Source organism: Cuculus canorus, chromosome 4, assembly GCF_017976375.1.
Source record: "Cuculus canorus isolate bCucCan1 chromosome 4, bCucCan1.pri, whole genome shotgun sequence".
Taxonomy (NCBI): domain Eukaryota; kingdom Metazoa; phylum Chordata; class Aves; order Cuculiformes; family Cuculidae; genus Cuculus; species Cuculus canorus.
The window spans coordinates 73,539,585-73,557,999 of NC_071404.1; the positions used below are offsets into that span (position 1 = coordinate 73,539,585).

The following is an 18,415-nucleotide window of genomic DNA, read 5'->3' on the forward strand; positions in this document are numbered from 1 at the left end:
CAAGCTGACCTCTTCGAGGCTGCTGCATGCCCCAGGAGCACGTTTGGCCTGCTGTGAATGCCAGTCACACACAGTCCTCTCTTTAAATAAACGCACACTAAGGGAATAGAGCTAGGAAAGCAACTTCAACTGTGTAGCAGTTTCTCGCCGGCTGGTGCTCTGTAACAGGTTCCTACCTCAGTGACACCTGCGGTTATACCAACTGATATGCCCAAGTAGAAAAAAAGGTATATATAGGAAGTGACAGAGTGAGGGTAACAAACACTTAAACCGTGAGTTAGCTCAGATTCATCATGGGCAGGGCACACGTCAGTGGGGGTACTCATGAGGTAACTCATCACTGGTGGCTTTGTCCTTGTGAGCAGAGCAGAAACTCTCACCACTCCATAATTTTCTCCTAGATTAGACCCCCCTCACCACTTCCCTACCCCAAAAAAGGGAAATGACCTCTCAGCCTGCTTAGCAGCCCTGGCCTGGGATATCAAAAGGAGGTCATTAAGGTCATTACAAAAAAAAAAAAAAAAAAAAAAAGAAAGCGTCTTGACTCTCCCACCTCTTTCGTGAGCTCAGCTTTTCTCCTTCAGCCCTTCCTGCTCCATAACTACCTTAACCCTCCTCCCACAGTAATTTCCTGGGGACCATTGCCTCCTACATTTCCTAGCTCATGGTTTCTAGTGCCCCTGGCAGCAGGCACTAGTAGGTGCCTCCTGACAACCACTGATCATCAGGCTGTCAGTCCTTACAGGACCAGGATTTGCAGGCAGGCTGTGCTCTCTAGGCTGGCTCAGCTTGGGACAAAGGTCTTGTTGTTATGATTAAGACGTCTACTACACTTCAGGAAATCATGAAGGAACAGAAAGGCCTAAAAAGTTGGCCTTAGAAAGATAAACATTAAATAAAATGGCATTAGCCCTAACAGAAGGAGGAATAAGCTGCAAATTATGATACTGGGATGCAAGGGAGGAACAAGACATCTCATTAGGACAGGGTTTCAGCAGGAAGTGAGACGCTGCCTGCTCCTTGGGACAATTCCTTCCCTAAAATCTGTGACATTTCCCAGGCACATCAAATGTAAAAGCTTAGCTCTTCCATCACATCAGACTCTACACAAACCGCTTTTGTATGCCCTAGGAGGAGTCTCTGCCCGAGAGAAGCTGAAACCATGCGTTGCGATCGTTGCCTTGGCTGAGACACATGGCAGACACACAACGGACCTCATTCTGTGTTGCAAAGAGGTCCGAGAGATTTGAAGCTGAGGAAACCACACGTGTATATTGTGTTGCACGCTGCAGAAGGAAGATGCCTTGAGGATAGCATGCATGTTAATCTTCTGTGCACATCAAAGAAATCATTTTAAGTAATCCAGGATACAATATCTAGCTAGCTTATAAAGTTTTCAGTTTAAGTAGCCTGTATAAAAGCAATGGATAAATAATCAAAATAAAATGTCTGACAGCTTTGTAGAAAACCTCTGCATCACAGTATTTCAATATCTCATAATGTGCTTTTTAAAAGCCTGATTGGAAAAATTACATCATTTTGGATATTCTCAACATTTGGTGCGTCAGTGCTCAGTGTCTAAGAGCCCTATAAATAGATGTTTGGACCACCTCAATACAATTCATGCAGGCAGTTTTTCCATAATCCACTTAACTCTATTATTCAAATAAAGTGCAAGAGGATCTTTTCTTGGGAACAGGGATTATGCAATGCTCAGTACAGGAGGTTCAAGAAAAACAGTATAAAGCCAAACATGAGCTGCAAACAGTTGCAGAGCAGCAGTCTGTTTTTATTTATTTATACACGGTCTTTCCATTTCTCTTTCACCTAACAGCCTTGAGCTCCTTTTGATCTACCAAACTTTTTTTCTCTCATGTCTTGGTACACCAAGAGTGTGGTCAAACAGTTAAACATCAATTGCCAGCTGATTAATAATGAAAATATAATTGCAGGATGACCAAAACTTTAATATAACAAGATCCTTATGCTACTAGGAACTACTGTTTCAAGTTAAAATTATAAACCCCTATACTAGCAACGTGTTTTTGCCAAAACCCACCGAAATCTAAAGTTTGTTAGAAAACCAAAACATTTAGTTTTGAGTCAGAGATGGCTAAATTCTATGAGCACAGCTTCCTACAGACAGAAAAGTTTTTCTCTCATATTTCTAAAAGGCAATTGCTATTCATATGCCCCCCTCACCTCCTGAAGATCCTTCCACTTACACGTGAGTAGAATACAAATTTAAAATATGCAGCAAGGAGAACTCTGAGTGAAACCTTTGAGAATATACTATGTATCACTACTTTAATACACAAGCACATATACCTGTATGTATATAAAACATCTGAGGATGAATTTCCTCATTCGTGTCTTTCTTTTCTTTATACACTGAATACACCCATTATTCATCTAGAACAAACTGCTTGGTTAAACAGTTCTATGAAAGATCTGAATATACAGTTTGACACAATACATATTAGAAGAAAGCTCCAGATAAAATGCATTTAGATTCGATTCTTTTCCTCATAAAATGAAATTAAGGCTTCTAGTCACTTTAACACTCAAAAGCTGTTTCTAAGGATCTCAATTTCAACTTATGGTTAATTTAGAACCTCAGTAGCCTGTCCCACCTCTCCAGGGAACTCTCAGCTATAGAGACCCACAAGCTATAAGCAAGTCTCCAAAAGGGCTATTTTTAGCAGGATGAAATGTAGGCTATGGAGTTATGTGTTATGGGGATGAAAACATCGAAGGAGGCAGAAAAATTTGGAGAACACATGGGAGGTAGAAAATAATCAGATTCTGTCAAATATCTACTGACAATGATGATGGGATGTAATGCCAAAGTGTTGGCACTGTAGGGGAGATATTTTACAAACTGTCTTTCCTTCTTATTAACTCAAGCCTTCTGGAATTGGGCACTGTGAAATGCACAGGTAGACGGGAAGGGCCTTCCCAGGAGGAAGGAGCAACTCTAGCAGGGCACAGAGGCAGAGAACTGTGTTAAGGCTCAGTACACATCAGTTGGAAGATTGCCAGTGGTCATGGGAGATTCAGGCAGCTCATTGCTCTTCTCCGAGCTGTCTTCTGCAGGAGGGAGACAGCGCAAGGAAAATGAGTCCAGAAGAAAAAAACATCCACTTAAAGTAGTAAATATGTAGCAGCAAAGGCTCTATCAATAAAATAACCAGTCTGCCTTTCTGCTGAATCACAACTCAGAAAACACCCTTTAGCCCACACCAGTTCTTAGATTTCACTACAGGACTGTCTGCCACCTGCAGCAGCAATCACGATTAAGTGCAAAAATTATTGCAAGTTTAATTTCTGTACATTGCAAATGTAAGAATTAAGACATTAATTAAAAATTAATTACATTTTTACTTAACACAAATATGCCAATGTTACGTAAGAAATCCTTATCCATTTTTAGAAGACATTAAAAAACTTTAAACAGAACATAAGTCCAAATGTCTCATACAGACAGTGCATGTTCAGAACAAGCATATGCAAAGTATCAAACTTTTCTCCACTAAACTTGGCGTGTACCCACCTGCCCTGTGCTCCTCGTAATGAAATGAAAAAAAAAACCAAGAACTGCACATCTGCCCTGCTAAATAAGATTAGAGAAGTCAGTTTGACTGAATTAATCTGTCCATAAAGACAACATCATTGGTTAGATATGCATGGCTGGGGTTACAGGTAAGCCCACAAGTGATTTTTGTTTATTTAATCCCTGTTTCTAGAAATGGAAATTGTATCTACCTTATGATTGTCTCACATGCCGATTTCAGCTGTTACATTCTAAAGTCGTAATCACATCTAAATGTTAGCTTTATAAATTAGGAAGAAATGTAGGTTGCACCTGAACTTCTTCGCCTGACTCGTGTTACTTATAAAGCCTGCAAGACCTATAAAAACACAAATTCACTTGACGCATGTGAGTTCACTAGCTGGTTGCTTTTTGGACCCGTGATAATTTCAGCATCTGTTTGAAGCACTAGTAGCACCAAGTCCAGAGCTCTCCGCCACGCCTCTGTCTTGGCTGTAATGTTATCATAAACCTTTAAACCATCTCCGTGGTCAGCAAAGGGACCAGAAACACCTCTGAGCAGACCACCTCTCCTAAACTCTTTCAATATATAAGCTGAGGGAGAGCCACAGTCAGCTGCTTTTTTGAGGTGATGATCAACTGAGGTAGAGGCTTCCAGCTCCGAAGCAGCTTTTGCAGTGTTACACATAACCACTGAGAGATACTGCCTCCAGCCATTTGCTAGTGCCTGGAGCACAACAGATTTATACTCTGTCACAGATGCTGCCAGCCAAGGACTGTGAAACCCTTTCACAGCATTTTTATTTGCTGGCTGTAAAGACTGTTCTGCAAGCATCTGAATGTGACTAAGACACAAGAGCTCCACTGCGCCACCACCCAGAAAAACCTTCTTGTCATTTAAAGCATTATGGAGTCGATAGACTAAAGTCCAGAACTGGTCTTCAATGAGCTGCATCTTTGAAGCTACAGTAGTGGTAAGCACAGCTGTGAGCAGGGGGATTCCTCGTGCTTTTATCCTGACTGGCACAAGCTCTCCCAGATCCATTGCACGCCCATCGCAGGCCTTCCACAGCTCCACTTGTGCCCCGCTCCCCACACAAGAAGCGTTCAGCTGGGTGACGTACGTGACTGGCTGGGCACCGGTGACCTCTCCAAAGGCACACATCACATTTCGACTCACAGAACCAATCACTAATATACTGTTTGCTATGCATCTTTCCGTTAAGTTTTCACACACGTTTCCTTTGACCAAAACCAAGTTTACTTCAAAGCTTGTCAGAATACCTAACATACTGCTTAGCCACAAGTCTTCTGCTCTGCCTTCCTGTAGGCTGGGATGCTCTAATATGGTCCGTACATTACACGGTCTATTAAAACCTAAGTGACGATATTGCTCAGTTAGGTCACCATCCATTAGCAGAATCCGAAGGGGTTTGTCTTCAAGGTGCTTGATAACTGCGACTTGTTCCAGTGATGCTAATGTGACAAAGCCTGGGGATACACAAGAATAGCTTTCAGGGAGGGTTAGTAAACAGCATGTCACAATTTCTGCAACATTAAACTGGGAAGAGCCACTGCATTCTGCTTTCTCTTGTTGATACTCAACAATGCTTTGTAGTAGTTTCACGCTAGTCTGATTTCCATGGCTCAGAGCCACTGCCAGGTGTCCTAAACCATAACATTTGCATGGATCTGCTGCTTGTTCTGAAAGGTATCCCCGAAAAGTACCTTGCTGATTTGAAAAACGGCTTTCTCCTGGAGTGCTGAAGTACCTGCTATGGGTTAACTTTTGTTTGTTACAGCTGGATGCAACGACACCACTTCCAGAAATCATAGATGCCTTTCTGTCACCTGCTGGTTTGACAAGAGAAGCTACTGAACCAAAGCTGGACAAAGGTGAAACCAGGCCCTTGTTAAAACCACAATCATCTTCTTGATGGGAACAAGAATTTTTCAGAATTGCCTCTTCTGGTGCAGAAACATCTTTCTGAAAATACGTGAAAACCTGAGGATTTAGAAGACTGTCACCTCCAATTTGGCAAGTTTCACTTTTAAAAGCGTCTGGCCTAACAATGCTAGAACACAGCTCCTTATTAACATCATGTATTGATACTTGAAGACATTGGACTCTCTCACAGCAAGAGTTCAGGCCCTCAGACATCACAGATACTATTGCAGAAACAGGAACATCCTGCTGGAGGCACTCCAGTATGGCACCACTCCATGCACCAACGAGAAACAAAAGGGTACTCATTCCAGTCTTAAACTCCTTGTTCTGCGCCTGAATGGTTTCATTAAGAAGCTGTCCGGCAGCACTGGTTAAATCCAAACTTTCAATCAGTCTAACAGCAGAGCAAATCAGTGTGCTTTGGTTGGTGCTTTCATCCACAATGAATTTCCATGATTTCACTGGCCCCAATAATGTTCGTCCAGCTAATGCCAAGGATGAGAGCTCCTGAAGTCCAATATGCCTTCTTGCATTCACATCCCTGAAAGCCATGGACAACAGGCAGCATCTGTGAACAGAACACAAACTTATTGCCCGCTTCTCACAGTGCTCCAGAGCATGTATCACCGAAGAACTAAGTTGTCAGTCTAACACTGAACACAGCTCTCCAGCAAGGCTGGCTACATAGCACAGTTCTTCAGCCTGTGCGCTTATTACCAGCGCACATGGTTTCTGAAATGGCGCATGGCTACAAAATACCATGGAATTTTTTCTTACTGGCAGGTAGTACGGTGCTGTTAATTCCAGTGGTTTCTTCAACATGAAGCATTACAGATGCTATAGAACTACCATTCATCTCCTGACTGGAATTTCAGTTATTTGCCTGACTTATAGCCAAAGTTCCTCAGAGCGGAACAGACAATTATGTGCAAAACCAATGCGCACTGTACAGATCCATCTTAGTACCAATAGTTGAGACGCTGACTTTAACCTTCAGCTCTGGGAAAACATAATAAAACTTATTTTATTTCAATTTATTTCATGTAGCACACAGCAGCACTTCATTAAATGTGCATCAAAAGGAATGCCACTTCTTCATACCTCACAAATCAAACTGCCAAGATCTAAAGTTTTGATCTAGTACTCAGTTTAAAAAATAAATCTTCTTTCCCTTGAAATCCGTTCCACACCACACTCCTGTGGCAGACCACATGGATTAAACTAAAGCCTCCTTTTTTCTCCTGTTTAAACTAAAAAATATACACACTAAGAATAAGGAAGCCTTAGCCATATACCTTTCATGCTCAGATTCAAGTAATTTATTTTATCTCCCTGGAAGTCCCTTTGCACAGCAATTCCAAATCTAAAAACCTTTTTCTGTCCCACTCAGTTGAAGTCCATCTGAATATTAACTCAAATGAAGACAAAGCATGAATTTAATAACCAGAGCAGGCAGTCAGAAATAATCTTTAGGTGCTGACAAACCTAAAGCTCTACTCTAGCCCAAACTGACCACAGAATTTCCCTTTGATTTCTGGATAAATATTGAAGCACTAAAAGAATTATTAACCAAGCAATTATTTTAGTCGATGGTTACCGGTAATCAGCAATTTAAGAACAGGATTTTTTGATAAGCAAGTAATTTTGAGTTTAAAACTGCACTGGGAGTGCACATCTGACAACCTCTGTCCAATCGGCTTCCTAGACATTTTCCTTGGCAATTTCTTGGGATAATGGCCTAGCCATGCATGTATCCATACCAGTACTGCCAGGAATAATAACAGAAAAGCCTCTTTTTTCCTAACTGGAATCCTTAGCTTAATATCACAGGTACTTTGTTTTGAAACAAACAAACAAAAAAAAATGAAAGTGATTAAATAATAATGATCAGATCTTAGAATCCAATGTTTCCTCCATTCCCCCAAAATTCATCCAATCAGATTTCTCATAAGAATTTACTAAGACAGTAATTTGGGGTTTGTTTTTGTTTTTTTTTTTTTGCAGGGGTGGGATGCGTTTTTTTGTTGTTGAGTTTTTGTTTTGGTTTTCATTTTGAGAACACTGTTTCTGAATTCCATCAGTTCTCAACTGGTCACCTCTCAACCTGCTCGTATTTTGATGGAAAGAACAAATACTCAGTTTGTGGTTTTCTCCATAAAATTTAAGCAAGAGCTAGATAGGCATCCTGAAAGGCCAAAAAACTCTCACTACACTGGTCATCAGCTCGCAGTTCTGGATAGAAGGCCATGCTGCTGTTTGGATGGGAGACAACTCTGGAAAGACTGGTGGGAAAGGGGTTTCCATTTTCCAGAACAGTGAACTTCTGACTTCTCAGTCATTCCCAGATGAAGGTTCAGCTCACCAATATGAGCCACTGTCATGTTTGAATGGTGTTTTTATTTTAACAGATGTGAAACCAAAACTGGTTATGATACAGATCAGAGTTAGCGCAGCACCTTCTATCAAGTCAATGCACTTCCACCAAACCTCACTGCAGCCAAATAAAAGATCCTTAGCTAAAGTTTTCTCTGAAATTTAAGCTTAAAAACATGTCCTTTACTTTCAGCTTGAACTCGTACTTTAAAACAATACCTTCATTTTGGACACAAGCCTGTATCCGGCTGATCCATAAACCTAAACCCAACAGACCCAGGGTATGCTTGCAAAGCCAGAAGAAGGCAGGGCATGCACTTACAGGACAGAATGTTCTTATTTCATTCCTTGGACAATCTCTGGCTGGCGTGATTTAAAATTTTGTCGTGCTTCCCCTTTGTTTTACGCACATTATTTTAACAAGAATATCACGCTATCCTATACTGTAGGTGTCAATACACAGCAGCCCCAAAATTCAACTTCTCATCCTCCTCATGTTTGATCTTTTACCTCTTTTTCCAACCAGTCTGAGATGGAAAAGGTAAAGGGTCAAATGGAATTACATTGTGGAGCCAAACACAGGAAAAGCCAGCAAAGAGAAGGACACGTTCTGGAGAATGAATGAACAAATTGGTGGTGAAGGTCAGCCGTGTGTAAGCACAAACTCCAGATGGCTTCTGCTGAGCTAACCTGCATGTTGCCCATCTCATCACCTGTATCTGCAATCAAAATAAAACCCAACCTCACCTTCAGTTTATGTTTACACACACAGGCTTTAGGGATCTGAAATGAACTCTGTGATACAAGAGATTTGCCAAACACTTCCACTTGCAGCATCTCAACCATGAAGGCTAAACTAGTGCCACAAACTTTTACATCATTCACCAAACTAATGCATTTCTGTGAAATGTTCATAGAATCGTGGAATGGGTTGGGTTGGAAGGGACCTTAAAGCCTCCCCAGTTCCACTCCCTGTGATGGGCAGGGACACCTCCCACTGGATCGGGTTGTTCAAAGCCTCATCCAAGCTGGCCATGAACACCTTCAGGGATAGGGCAGACATGACTTTTCTGGGTAGTCTGTGCCAGTGCCTCACCACACTCACCGGAAAACATTTCTTCCTAATATCGAACCTAATTTTTCCCTCTTTCAGCTTAAAACCGTTCCCCTCGTTCTCTCCCTGCACTCCCTGATAAAGAGCCCCTCCCAGCTTCCCTGCAGCCCCTATCAGCACCGGAAGCTGCTCTAAGCTCTCCCAGCGCCTTTTCTCCTCCAGGCCGTACCCCCAGCTCTCCCAGCCTGTGCTCACAGCACAGATCCTCCAGGCCCCCCACCTACCCTGCTGCACGCCGAGGCCGCGCCTCCCCCGACCCCCTCCCCCCCATTATAAAGCTCATCCTGGGGCCTGGCCAGTCCGTTCCCCCGGTGGGCAGAGCGCAGGCGGGTACCGGTTTCTCACCGATGCACTCGGGTTTTTCTTTTTTCCCCCCACCCTTTCCGCTCTGCTCCCCGCGGTCGGGATGGGCTGAGGGGAACCGAGAGGCGCCTCAGGCGGCGCGCGCCGGGATGGGCTGAGGGGGCGCGCGCCTCAGGCAGCCCCGCCACGCGCCGCCAACCGCCGCGCGCGCCGCCAGCCGAAGCGAGACGAGATGGGGGGGGATGAAGGGACCCCGGGCCAGGCCGAGGCTGGGCAAGACCAGGCTCGGCTAAGAAGCGGACCCACCCCCCGCCGCCGCGCTCCAGAACGACGCGGAAATGTGTGTGTAGGGGGGAAACACACCAAGCGTCAACCGCCGCCCCGCCCCGCGTTGCCAGGGCAGCGCGCCGCGCCGCTCAGCGCCCGCCCGCCCCGGCACGTGACCTGACGCGCGGCCGCCATTGGCCCGCGCCGAGGGCGGAGTCCGAGCCAGACCCAACGGCGGCGGCGGCGTCGGAGGCTACGGCCCCATGGTGAGCGGCCTGGTAGCCATCCCCTGGGCACGGCGGAGAGAGCTGGGAAGGGCTGGGGGGGAGAGCTGGAAAGGGCGCAGAAGGGGCGGGGGGAGAAAGCTGGGAAAGGTTGGGGGGTGAAGCTGGAAAGGGCTTGGATGGGCTGTGGGGGGAAAGCTGGAAAGGGGTTGAAGGGCTGGAGGGGAAAAGCTGGAAGGGGCTCAGAAGGGCCTGGAGGGGAAGATGGAGAGAGCCTGGAAGGGGTGCTGGGGGCTGGAAGGGCAGGGCTAGCACAGGGGCCGCACAGGATGCCCCAGGTGGCTCTGCCACTTGGTTTCCTCACATAACAACCCCAGCCGAAAAGGGAAAGGAAAGGAGTGCCCCCTGTCCAATCCCTTCCCATCACAGAATGGTTTCGGTTGGAAGGGACCTTAAAGACTATCCAGTTCCAGCCTCTGCTTGGCACTGTGAAAAACACCCTGCTAAAACACTGAAAATTGCTAAATACAACATCTACTTTCAGGACGTGGGTAACCGAGAGGAAACACGCATGGTTAATCCTAGCAGAGCTTCCTAAGCTCCTCCATCCCATCCCCTGTAGCATATAGATTGGGGAAGAGTGACTAGAAAGGCCCAGTGGAAAATGACCTGGAATGACTGGTGAGCAGTGGCTGAACATGAGCCAGCAGAGTGCCCAGGTGGCCAAGAAGGCCAACAGCATCCTGGCTTGGATCAGTCATGGTGTAGCCAGCAGTAGGGAAGTGATCATACCTTCTGTCTCTGTTTACTTTTAAAAAGCCCAACCAGTCAGAAGTAGGGGGTGGGAGGCACTGCCCTGCCTTCCATGAATCTCTGCAGATTCCAGACTAACGCACCAAAAGTCTGGCTGCTGCTGGTGTAGAAGAAAACCTGTACCAGAGGAAAACATCTTTCCTTCTCAGTAAGCAGGAGGGAACACTGCATTGCACTAGCTTGCACAGCACACAGGAAAGGTCTCCAAAGTGTTCTGGATAATAACGCACCAGCTCAACACAAGCAGATTAGTTCTCCTCGCGGGCCAGGTCTGTGTTGGCCTTGCTGCTACCACAGCACATTGTTACCTAGCACCAAGCTAGCTGGTGCAGAGGCAGGCTGGAGCTACACAGCTCCCTTCAACTACGTGCTCTCAGACATCCCATTTCAATGCTGACTTAAAGAAGTGGCTGAGCTTGCATCCCACTCACAGTCAAGGCCCTATACAATCAGCCTTTTTAGCTGTGTGGATGATTTATTTACTTATGTTTTCCAGGTGAAACCACTCCTGACACGTCAAAGCAACGGGCAGGAGATGCAGAGGGTCTTAGTCACCTCAGTTCATTTTCAGACTGCCTGCCTGTTTTCCTGGCATTACTCCTTTCATTGATGATCTTTCCATTTAAAACAGAAAAGATGAAGCCCAAATGCTATTAGAATGAATGGTTTGAATTGCAAGAGACCTTAAAGATCATCCAGTTCCAACCCCCCCCGCCATGGGCAGGGACACCTCCTACTAGAACAGGCCGCTCAAGGCCCCATCCAACCTGGCCTTGAACTTCTAGGGATGGGGCAGCCATAGCTGTCCTGGCAACCTGTGCCAGTAACAAAGTCTTCAGCTTGTTTTTCTTCTAGAATAACCTAAGAAAATGATCATAGAGACACAGTATCTACCTCTTACAGCAAAGAATGTCTCTCACTTCTGCTATAGCTTTACTGTTGTTATTTACAATTTAATTGTGTTTTGAATTTTCCTTGGAGTGGGCTGTTTCTTATCTTCTCTCTCCTTCACTTTTTGAAGGCATCCAACTATAGAAAATCTGGTTTAGGTACAGCCCAGCGGAAGAAAAGTGGCTTGAAACCTGAACTAACAGAAGAGCAAAAGCAAGAGATCAGAGAAGCTTTTGATTTGTTTGATACTGATGGATCTGGAAGCATCGATGTAAAAGAACTGAAGGTTTTCAAACTTTTTTTTTTTCCCCTGGGTGGAAATATGTTTGGTCTGAAAATTGTGCCTGCTTTTTCTGTTTGTCCAGCCCAACTATTTAAAAATAGTTTTGGAGTACAAACGAGAGCACTGGGTTGCTGTCAGGGCTGAATTTGGGGTGTATGACATGGTTACCCTGAGAAAGCTCTGTATGTAATACTTCAGAGCAGAGAGGCTTCTCTAATATATGGATAGTAGGTCAGATAGCTTTGACTACCTGGGCGTTGGAGGAACTAAAAAGTTCCTCTGTTTAGGTACACAATGAACACAACCAGTCATGAAAACTGAAATAATATCATTGTTTCTGTGAATCTGACTTGTTCCGGGATGAATGTTAGAATATAAATTTTTTTCTTCATCTCAGAATTGAACACATGGATTTTGCACACATTCTGGAAGGATACAACTATTTTCATATACGTAATGCAAAAGCTACAGGTTTTAATTTGAAAAGAACAAAACTGAGATCCAAGTTGCATTTCAGTAGCAATTTAGGTTGTGTTTGTGCATGCATGCACATGCCTACACACAGTAGCACAAGAGGAATCATAGAATCACAGAATAGTTTGGGTTGGAAGGGACCTTAAAGCCCATCCAGTTCCAACCCCGTGCCATAGGCAGGGACACCTCCCACTGGATCAGGCTGCCCAAAGCCCCATCCAACCTGGCCTTGAACACCTCCAGGGATGGGGTAGCCACAGCTTCCCTGAGCAACCTGTGCCAGGGCCTCACCACTCATAGTGAAGAAATTCTTCCTTATGTCTAGTCTCTCTCTGCCTCTTTCTAGTTTATATCCATTGTCCCTCGTCCTATCACTACAAGCCTTTGTAAAATGTCCCTCTCCAGCTTTCTTGTAGGTCCCTTCAGGTACTGGAAGATTATTCTCAGTTCTCTCCCTCTGTCTAATCTTGTTTTAAGCACAAACTTTTAATATCTTAAGTATCTCCTTGACCTTGATTTCTCACAGGCACACACTCTGCCTCAGTTTCCGCTGTGTAACCCAGACACATGATTTGCCTAAGCCAATGGCTTATCTCAGGATTTATTTGGAAGAACTTCTGCTTGGTTAAGGAGAGTGTGTTCTCTGAACACAGATTATACACATTAAAATATAGTTCTTAAAATGGACTGAAGTGTTTTCACATTGACCATTTAATGCTATGTTTTTCTTTTTGAAAATTAATTCATAAAAATAAATATTTTACAATTGAAACTTGAAGACAAACTGGAACATTTTCAGCTGTCCCATTGCAAGAAACTGGTCAGAAAACACACTTCAGCTAAATGTTAAGTTTCTGGTGAGCTGGCACTTTCCAGCAGAAGAATGTTTAGCGATAACATTTCTGCCTAATATTAACCATTGATTTCCACTACCACACGTAGGAAGAACAAATGTGCACAGTTCAAATCTTCCTCTAGTTACATGTTTTTGAAACTTCAGTCTCTGAATTAAACGTGCTATAATCATCTGGCACACCAGGGCTGTGAAATTGCTAACCAACACCCAAGGAACAAAATAGTTGTTCTAGGCTGGTGAAATGCCAGAGCCTAGTTTTAAACAATGCTATCATTAAGCATTTGTACAGCAATCTACAGAACTGCTTTTACAGCAATGCTCCACTTGGGCTCTGTAAGGCTCAGAAGTTTGTTTTGCTTTTCCTTAACTAGTGCAGCAGTCAGACTTTGATTTACTGAGGCAACGGAAAATATTGTCAGATCCCACCCCTTGGCCAGATGTGCCAGGAGGAATGTATATGGATTTTCTTTATCTCAGAACTAAACAAATTGATTTTGCACACATTCTGGAAAGATACAACCACATTTTCATATACATGATCCAAAAATTATGTGGGTTTAATTTTAAAAAAAAACAACAAAGCATATCTTAGTTAATTCTGTGTACTGGATTGTGTAAGTTAACTGCATGTAATTCTGCACCCATCAAAATTAATGAACATTCTGCCCTAAATCTCAAACGGAGCCCTTACCTAGTTTAGACACTAAAAGTTTCTTCTTAGTTTCAGAAATATATCCACGTTCCACATTAATCTAAAGAAAAAATATGTCTGAGTTAGGAATATCAAACCTACACTATTACTCTTTGGAAATATGAAACAAACTGGTAAGAGATATTTTTATTGCAGTGAGTTATTATGATTTTGGATGAGGAAATTAAAAAAGTTTTAGTACAGCTGCTGTCACTATAATTCTGGGGGTCTCCTAACAGAGTTGCTTTTTGGCACAGGTTGCGATGCGTGCTTTAGGCTTTGAGCCAAAGAAGGAAGAAATTAAGAAAATGATAGCAGATATTGACAAAGAAGGAAGTGGCACCATTGACTTTGAAGACTTTTTGGCTATGATGACACAGAAAATGGTAAGAAATGCAATCCAAATTCTTGTGACAGCATAAAAAGGTATTAAAAAGATATTGAAAAGGAATATCTCCGTGGCAGGCATTTTCTAATTAACATATGTTTTGCTCTTTAGAGTGAAAAGGATTCAAAAGAAGAAATCTTGAAAGCTTTCAGATTATTTGATGATGATGGGACAGGAAAAATTTCATTCAAAAACTTGAAAAGGGTTGCAAAGGAGCTGGGAGAAAATTTAACAGATGAAGAACTTCAGGTAAATTCTGATTTTCCAGAACTTTTCTAAGAGACACAGACCAGCCCTGTAGCTCCTAAAGGCTGGGTGGCAATTTATGCCTTTACGAAAAGAGCTAAGGGGTCAGAAATACAAAGAACAACTAGACACATCATTACATTTTCACATTAAATGCTTCTGGTTTCTTCTTCTTGTTTTAAATCAATGGAAGATCTTGTGTTGAGAGTCCGGTGCCTGATCAAATGTACAATATGTTTTCCAGGAAATGATTGATGAAGCTGATCGAGACGGGGATGGAGAAGTAAGTGAGCAAGAATTTTTGAGAATCATGAAGAAAACTAGCTTATATTAATATTTGTTGCCTTGCTGTACAGCTGCTCCAAAAGATAACCTGGAAGGACTTACGTTGGGCTTGTCTCCTCCATATCTGCTATAGAAGGAAAGTCTAAAGGACGAATTTTTTTGTTCATTATTATTCTTCTTTGGCAAAGTTAATTGGGGAAGGGGGGCTTCACTACCCAGAGCTTGTTAAAAAATGAGAGACTGGAGAAGTGAAAAGGAAGGGTGAACTGAACCCACAAGGCAGTATCCTTTCCCCCACCCCTAAACAATGTTATTAATTAGATAAAAATGCACTCTTTCAGCTATTCAGCTATTTAGCTGAAAGATTTCCCTTGAGATGTAAAGATTCCCCTGCTGCTGGGAAAGGCCACTTTTGACTTTCCAAAGGCTAAAGGATGAAGGTACAAGCACAGTATTTTTATTCCTTTTAAGACTTTGAGGTTATCTTTTGGTATTTTTCTCCTTTTGTTTGTCTGTGAAAGACTCAAACCAGTTGCCTATCTGTCTGCATTTCTGTATGGAACACTGCTTTCCCATGGCAAGCTGGTTTTGGACCTCATGGGAAGCAAATACAGATGACTGGATTTGGTTCTCCATTTGGAGCTTGTGCCCTCAGTTTTTATTAAGTCGTCTGAAACCTACTTTACTTGAATGTAACCTGCTTGGATTATCAAAGCTGATTGTATAACCCATCAACATCTTGTGCCATTGATCTTTCTCCCAAGACATTACAGAGCTGCTGTTGTGCCAGGATTTTAGGTACCTACAAGGTTCAGTTCTGTGGTACACTGGGGTAAATCTGGTCCTTGGCTGCTACCAGCCAAGTTGCAGGGAGGAGTTGCATCTGAAGTGACAAAATAGCTCACCGGGGACATTTGTGGAACACCAAATATATTTAGATCCACACAATCCAAATTCATTTCAGACATAACAGGATTGGGTTTGGGTTTTTTTAGGAGTTCCTTCATTTTCTTGATTGTTTCTTGCATAGACTGTCAATCTGGGACTTACTGGAGAGCCACATTTCCGTCTGTGTCATGGTAACAGAGCAGTGACACACAACACATCAGACTGAGGTTCTGCAGGAAGGTTTGTCCTTGGGTCTTGACTGACTAACAGTCAGCTTCAGAACTGCAGGGAAAAGGTAGAATCCTAAGTTACCTCTCAGTCTCTAATAAGGTGCCTGAAGGAGAGCTTGTTACTGCTGACAGGGAAGTGTCCAGTAGGTAACAAAGTGTCAGAAGGGTTCAGTGTGAAGAAGACGGAAAGAACAGCATTGCACCAGGGTCTGTTAAGATCTCCCTTTCCTTCAGGCAGCTTTTTTTCTGCTGCTTGACAGCACTGATGAGCAGAAAGGATGAGCCAGCTGCTGGGTTTGCTCCTGGCTGCAGCTCTCATGAGCTGTCAGGGCCTGGCACAGGGAGGATTAATTTCAGGAGCAGAAAGGAGAAGTGTTCATTTACCTGGCTGCTTCTCCACATGTCAGGTCTGCCCAAGTCCACAAAAGTTTGTGCTCTGAACACACCCCTCTAAACAGACCCTTTCTAGCCTGAACAGAAGTAGGTTCAAACCTGTTGTTGCACTTGAAACCTGGGAATGCCCTTATTAACACATTCAGTGGCAGCAGATGTAACCCATAGTACTGTACACGTTTTAAAATGTCCATTAACTTTGTATAAGTGTGAAATAAAACTGTTTTGCAAGTTAAAGACTTGGTGTACTTTATAACTTGTGTGCTTACTATGAAAACTAAATTTACAAAAATAATTTGGAAGCCTTACATGGTTCAAGTATATTTTCACTTTCTTATATCTCTTCTTCCTAAGAGAGAAATTCTTTGGCGCAGCAGTCTATCGCATAATTACTCTCCTCTTCCCCTGCGCCGATTGAAAGTTCCTAGCACTAACCACTTATATTCAGAAAGGGAAATTGGAAGTTCCAGTCGATTGTGGGGAATCCCAGAGCTGTTGGAGTGACTGTACTTTTAATGCCGCCACAGAAAGAGACTGATGACTGTTGCTACCTATGATGCATGTCCCTTTGCTGTTCCCGTTCTAGTCCCATTACCTGACTTCTGAAGGTAGCAAAGAGACATGCAGTCATACCTACCATACAGGCTACAATGATGAAATGCTATTTCTGGCTTGCGCATTCATCGCAACTCTGGAATGTTGGGCAGTAGCTGAATTACCACAAAACTTCCAACTTAAAACTTAGTGTCACGCTGCTTTAGTTCGTGTGACAGTGAGGGGTATCCTGCCCCCTTTTTCAGCCAACTGCACCAAGCACGAGGACTAACAGCAACATCAACCACAGCCCACAGCAGGGCAGTGGTTCAGCACAAGTTATTTTTGGTGCTCTCATGAATCCTATCAGTCCCTTCTAGAATTTTATCTTTTACACTTTGATACTCGGTGGAGGAAAAGGAACCTGACTGAAGCCAACAGCAGAACTTGAGTTAGGTTTGTGTGAGGTACAGGTGCTGAGCTGCCCATTCAGGAATTTCATCCTTTTACTGTGCTGGAGAAAGTGACTTGGATCAATCCACTGGGAACAGACCAGCAGATGTTTTTCCTGGGCTCTGTCCCAGTGCCTTCTTGAGTAGCTGGCCCTAAATGGAAGGGTTCACTAGCACGAGCACTTCTACCCCTTTTCCTCCTCCTCCCATTCACTCTATTCTCAAAAACAAGAGCTTGGGCACTTCAGGAGACTTGGATTTAACTCCTTTACACTACTGCACCAAAAAGGAGGCAAAGCAGTGATTCAGGTTGCCTCATCACCCTCACAGGACAAAATGTCTTCCCAATATCTAATCTAAATCTCCCCTTTTTCAGCTTAAAACCATTCCCTCATCCTATCCCTGCACACCCTGATAAAAGAGCCCCTCCACAGCTTTCCTGTAGCCCTGTTCAGGTACTGGAAGGTCACTATAAGGTCTCCCACAGCTTTCTCTTCTCCAAGCTGAACATCCCAGCTCTCTCAGCCTGTCCTCATATGGGAGGTGCGGCCTCCTCTGGACTCGTTCTACCAGATACCTGTCCTGGCAGAATGTCTTTTTCTGACACGGGTTAAATCTCTCCATATCCCCAACAAAAATTCCGCAGTTGCACACTACTTAAATCTATTCCATCCGCTGGCTGGTACACTCAATCTTTGCAAGCTATCAGCATGTGTTGCGCCTTTGGGTGGTCCGTTTTTCGCAGAAATCCATCCTCCCAAAATACCAATGTTAAAGCTCAGTCGGGACCCTTGAGACTGCATCCAGGTTTTGTTGCCAGTAGCCCCCCTACTCACTCAGAATTTATTCTCCTTGCTACTATTTTTGCTTCCATAAACAGATAAACTGAATGTAGGTGAGAAAAATACTGCTCCTGAGATGCTTCACAATACAAGCTTTGTTTCCAAACCTAGCTGCATCTAACAGAAACTAGCCACAGCTCTGACACATTCTACAAAAATCAGTCAGGGAGAGCAAACCATCAGATCCCGAGGGATGTTCTCCAGATGCCCTTTGGCACGAGTGGCCAGGCAGGCCCAACCTGCAGCCCTCCTGGCACAGGGGAGCAAATTGCTCAGTCCATGGGCAGAGGTATGGTTCATTCTTCACCTGCCTCTGCACAACTGATACACGCTTTCCCATAACTTATTTCAGACCTCTAAATGAGAG

At 43.7% G+C, this 18,415-nt stretch overlaps 2 protein-coding genes across 7 annotated transcripts; one reads left to right on the forward strand and one right to left on the reverse strand.

Moving 5' to 3' along the window:
• Positions 1–482: 482 nt before the first annotated feature.
• Positions 483–9,691, reverse strand: BBS12 (Bardet-Biedl syndrome 12). 6 transcript variants are annotated; one of them, XR_008449619.1, is made up of 3 exons: positions 8,385–9,136; positions 3,554–6,069; positions 484–3,090 (listed from the first exon to the last, which is right to left on the reverse strand). XR_008449619.1 is itself a non-coding variant. In XM_054065092.1 (2 exons), exons 1-2 carry the CDS (start codon positions 8,582–8,584, stop codon positions 3,912–3,914), a joined length of 2,358 nt encoding a protein of 785 aa, XP_053921067.1. In that variant the 5' UTR covers positions 8,585–9,136; the 3' UTR covers positions 483–3,911. The 6 variants fall into 6 exon arrangements, 5 of the variants coding, with proteins under 5 accessions (XP_053921067.1, XP_053921070.1, XP_053921068.1 ...); XM_054065092.1 differs by having other exon boundaries at positions 483–6,069; XM_054065095.1 differs by lacking the exon at positions 8,385–9,136 and adding an exon at positions 9,598–9,611 and having other exon boundaries at positions 484–6,069.
• Positions 9,524–16,435, forward strand: LOC104059638 (uncharacterized). The gene is made up of 5 exons (XM_054066054.1): positions 9,524–9,631; positions 11,617–11,772; positions 14,048–14,176; positions 14,290–14,427; positions 14,669–16,435. Exons 1-5 carry the CDS (start codon positions 9,524–9,526, stop codon positions 14,756–14,758), a joined length of 621 nt encoding a protein of 206 aa, XP_053922029.1. The 3' UTR covers positions 14,759–16,435.
• The last annotated feature ends 1,980 nt before the right edge of the window (positions 16,436–18,415 follow it).

Coding starts and splice junctions, on each gene's coding strand:
- LOC104059638 (XM_054066054.1), top strand. CDS start 9,524: ATGGGGGGGGATGAAGGGACCCCGGGCCAGGCCGAGGCTGGGCAAGAC. Junction 11,773..14,047: donor TCGATGTAAAAGAACTGAAG/GTTTTCAAACTT, acceptor TTTTTGGCACAG/GTTGCGATGCGTGCTTTAGG. Junction 14,428..14,668: donor TAACAGATGAAGAACTTCAG/GTAAATTCTGAT, acceptor TATGTTTTCCAG/GAAATGATTGATGAAGCTGA.
- BBS12 (XM_054065092.1), bottom strand. CDS start 8,584: ATGAGATGGGCAACATGCAGGTTAGCTCAGCAGAAGCCATCTGGAGTT. Junction 6,070..8,384: donor CAGACTGGTTGGAAAAAGAG/GTAAAAGATCAA, acceptor TTCTGTTCACAG/ATGCTGCCTGTTGTCCATGG.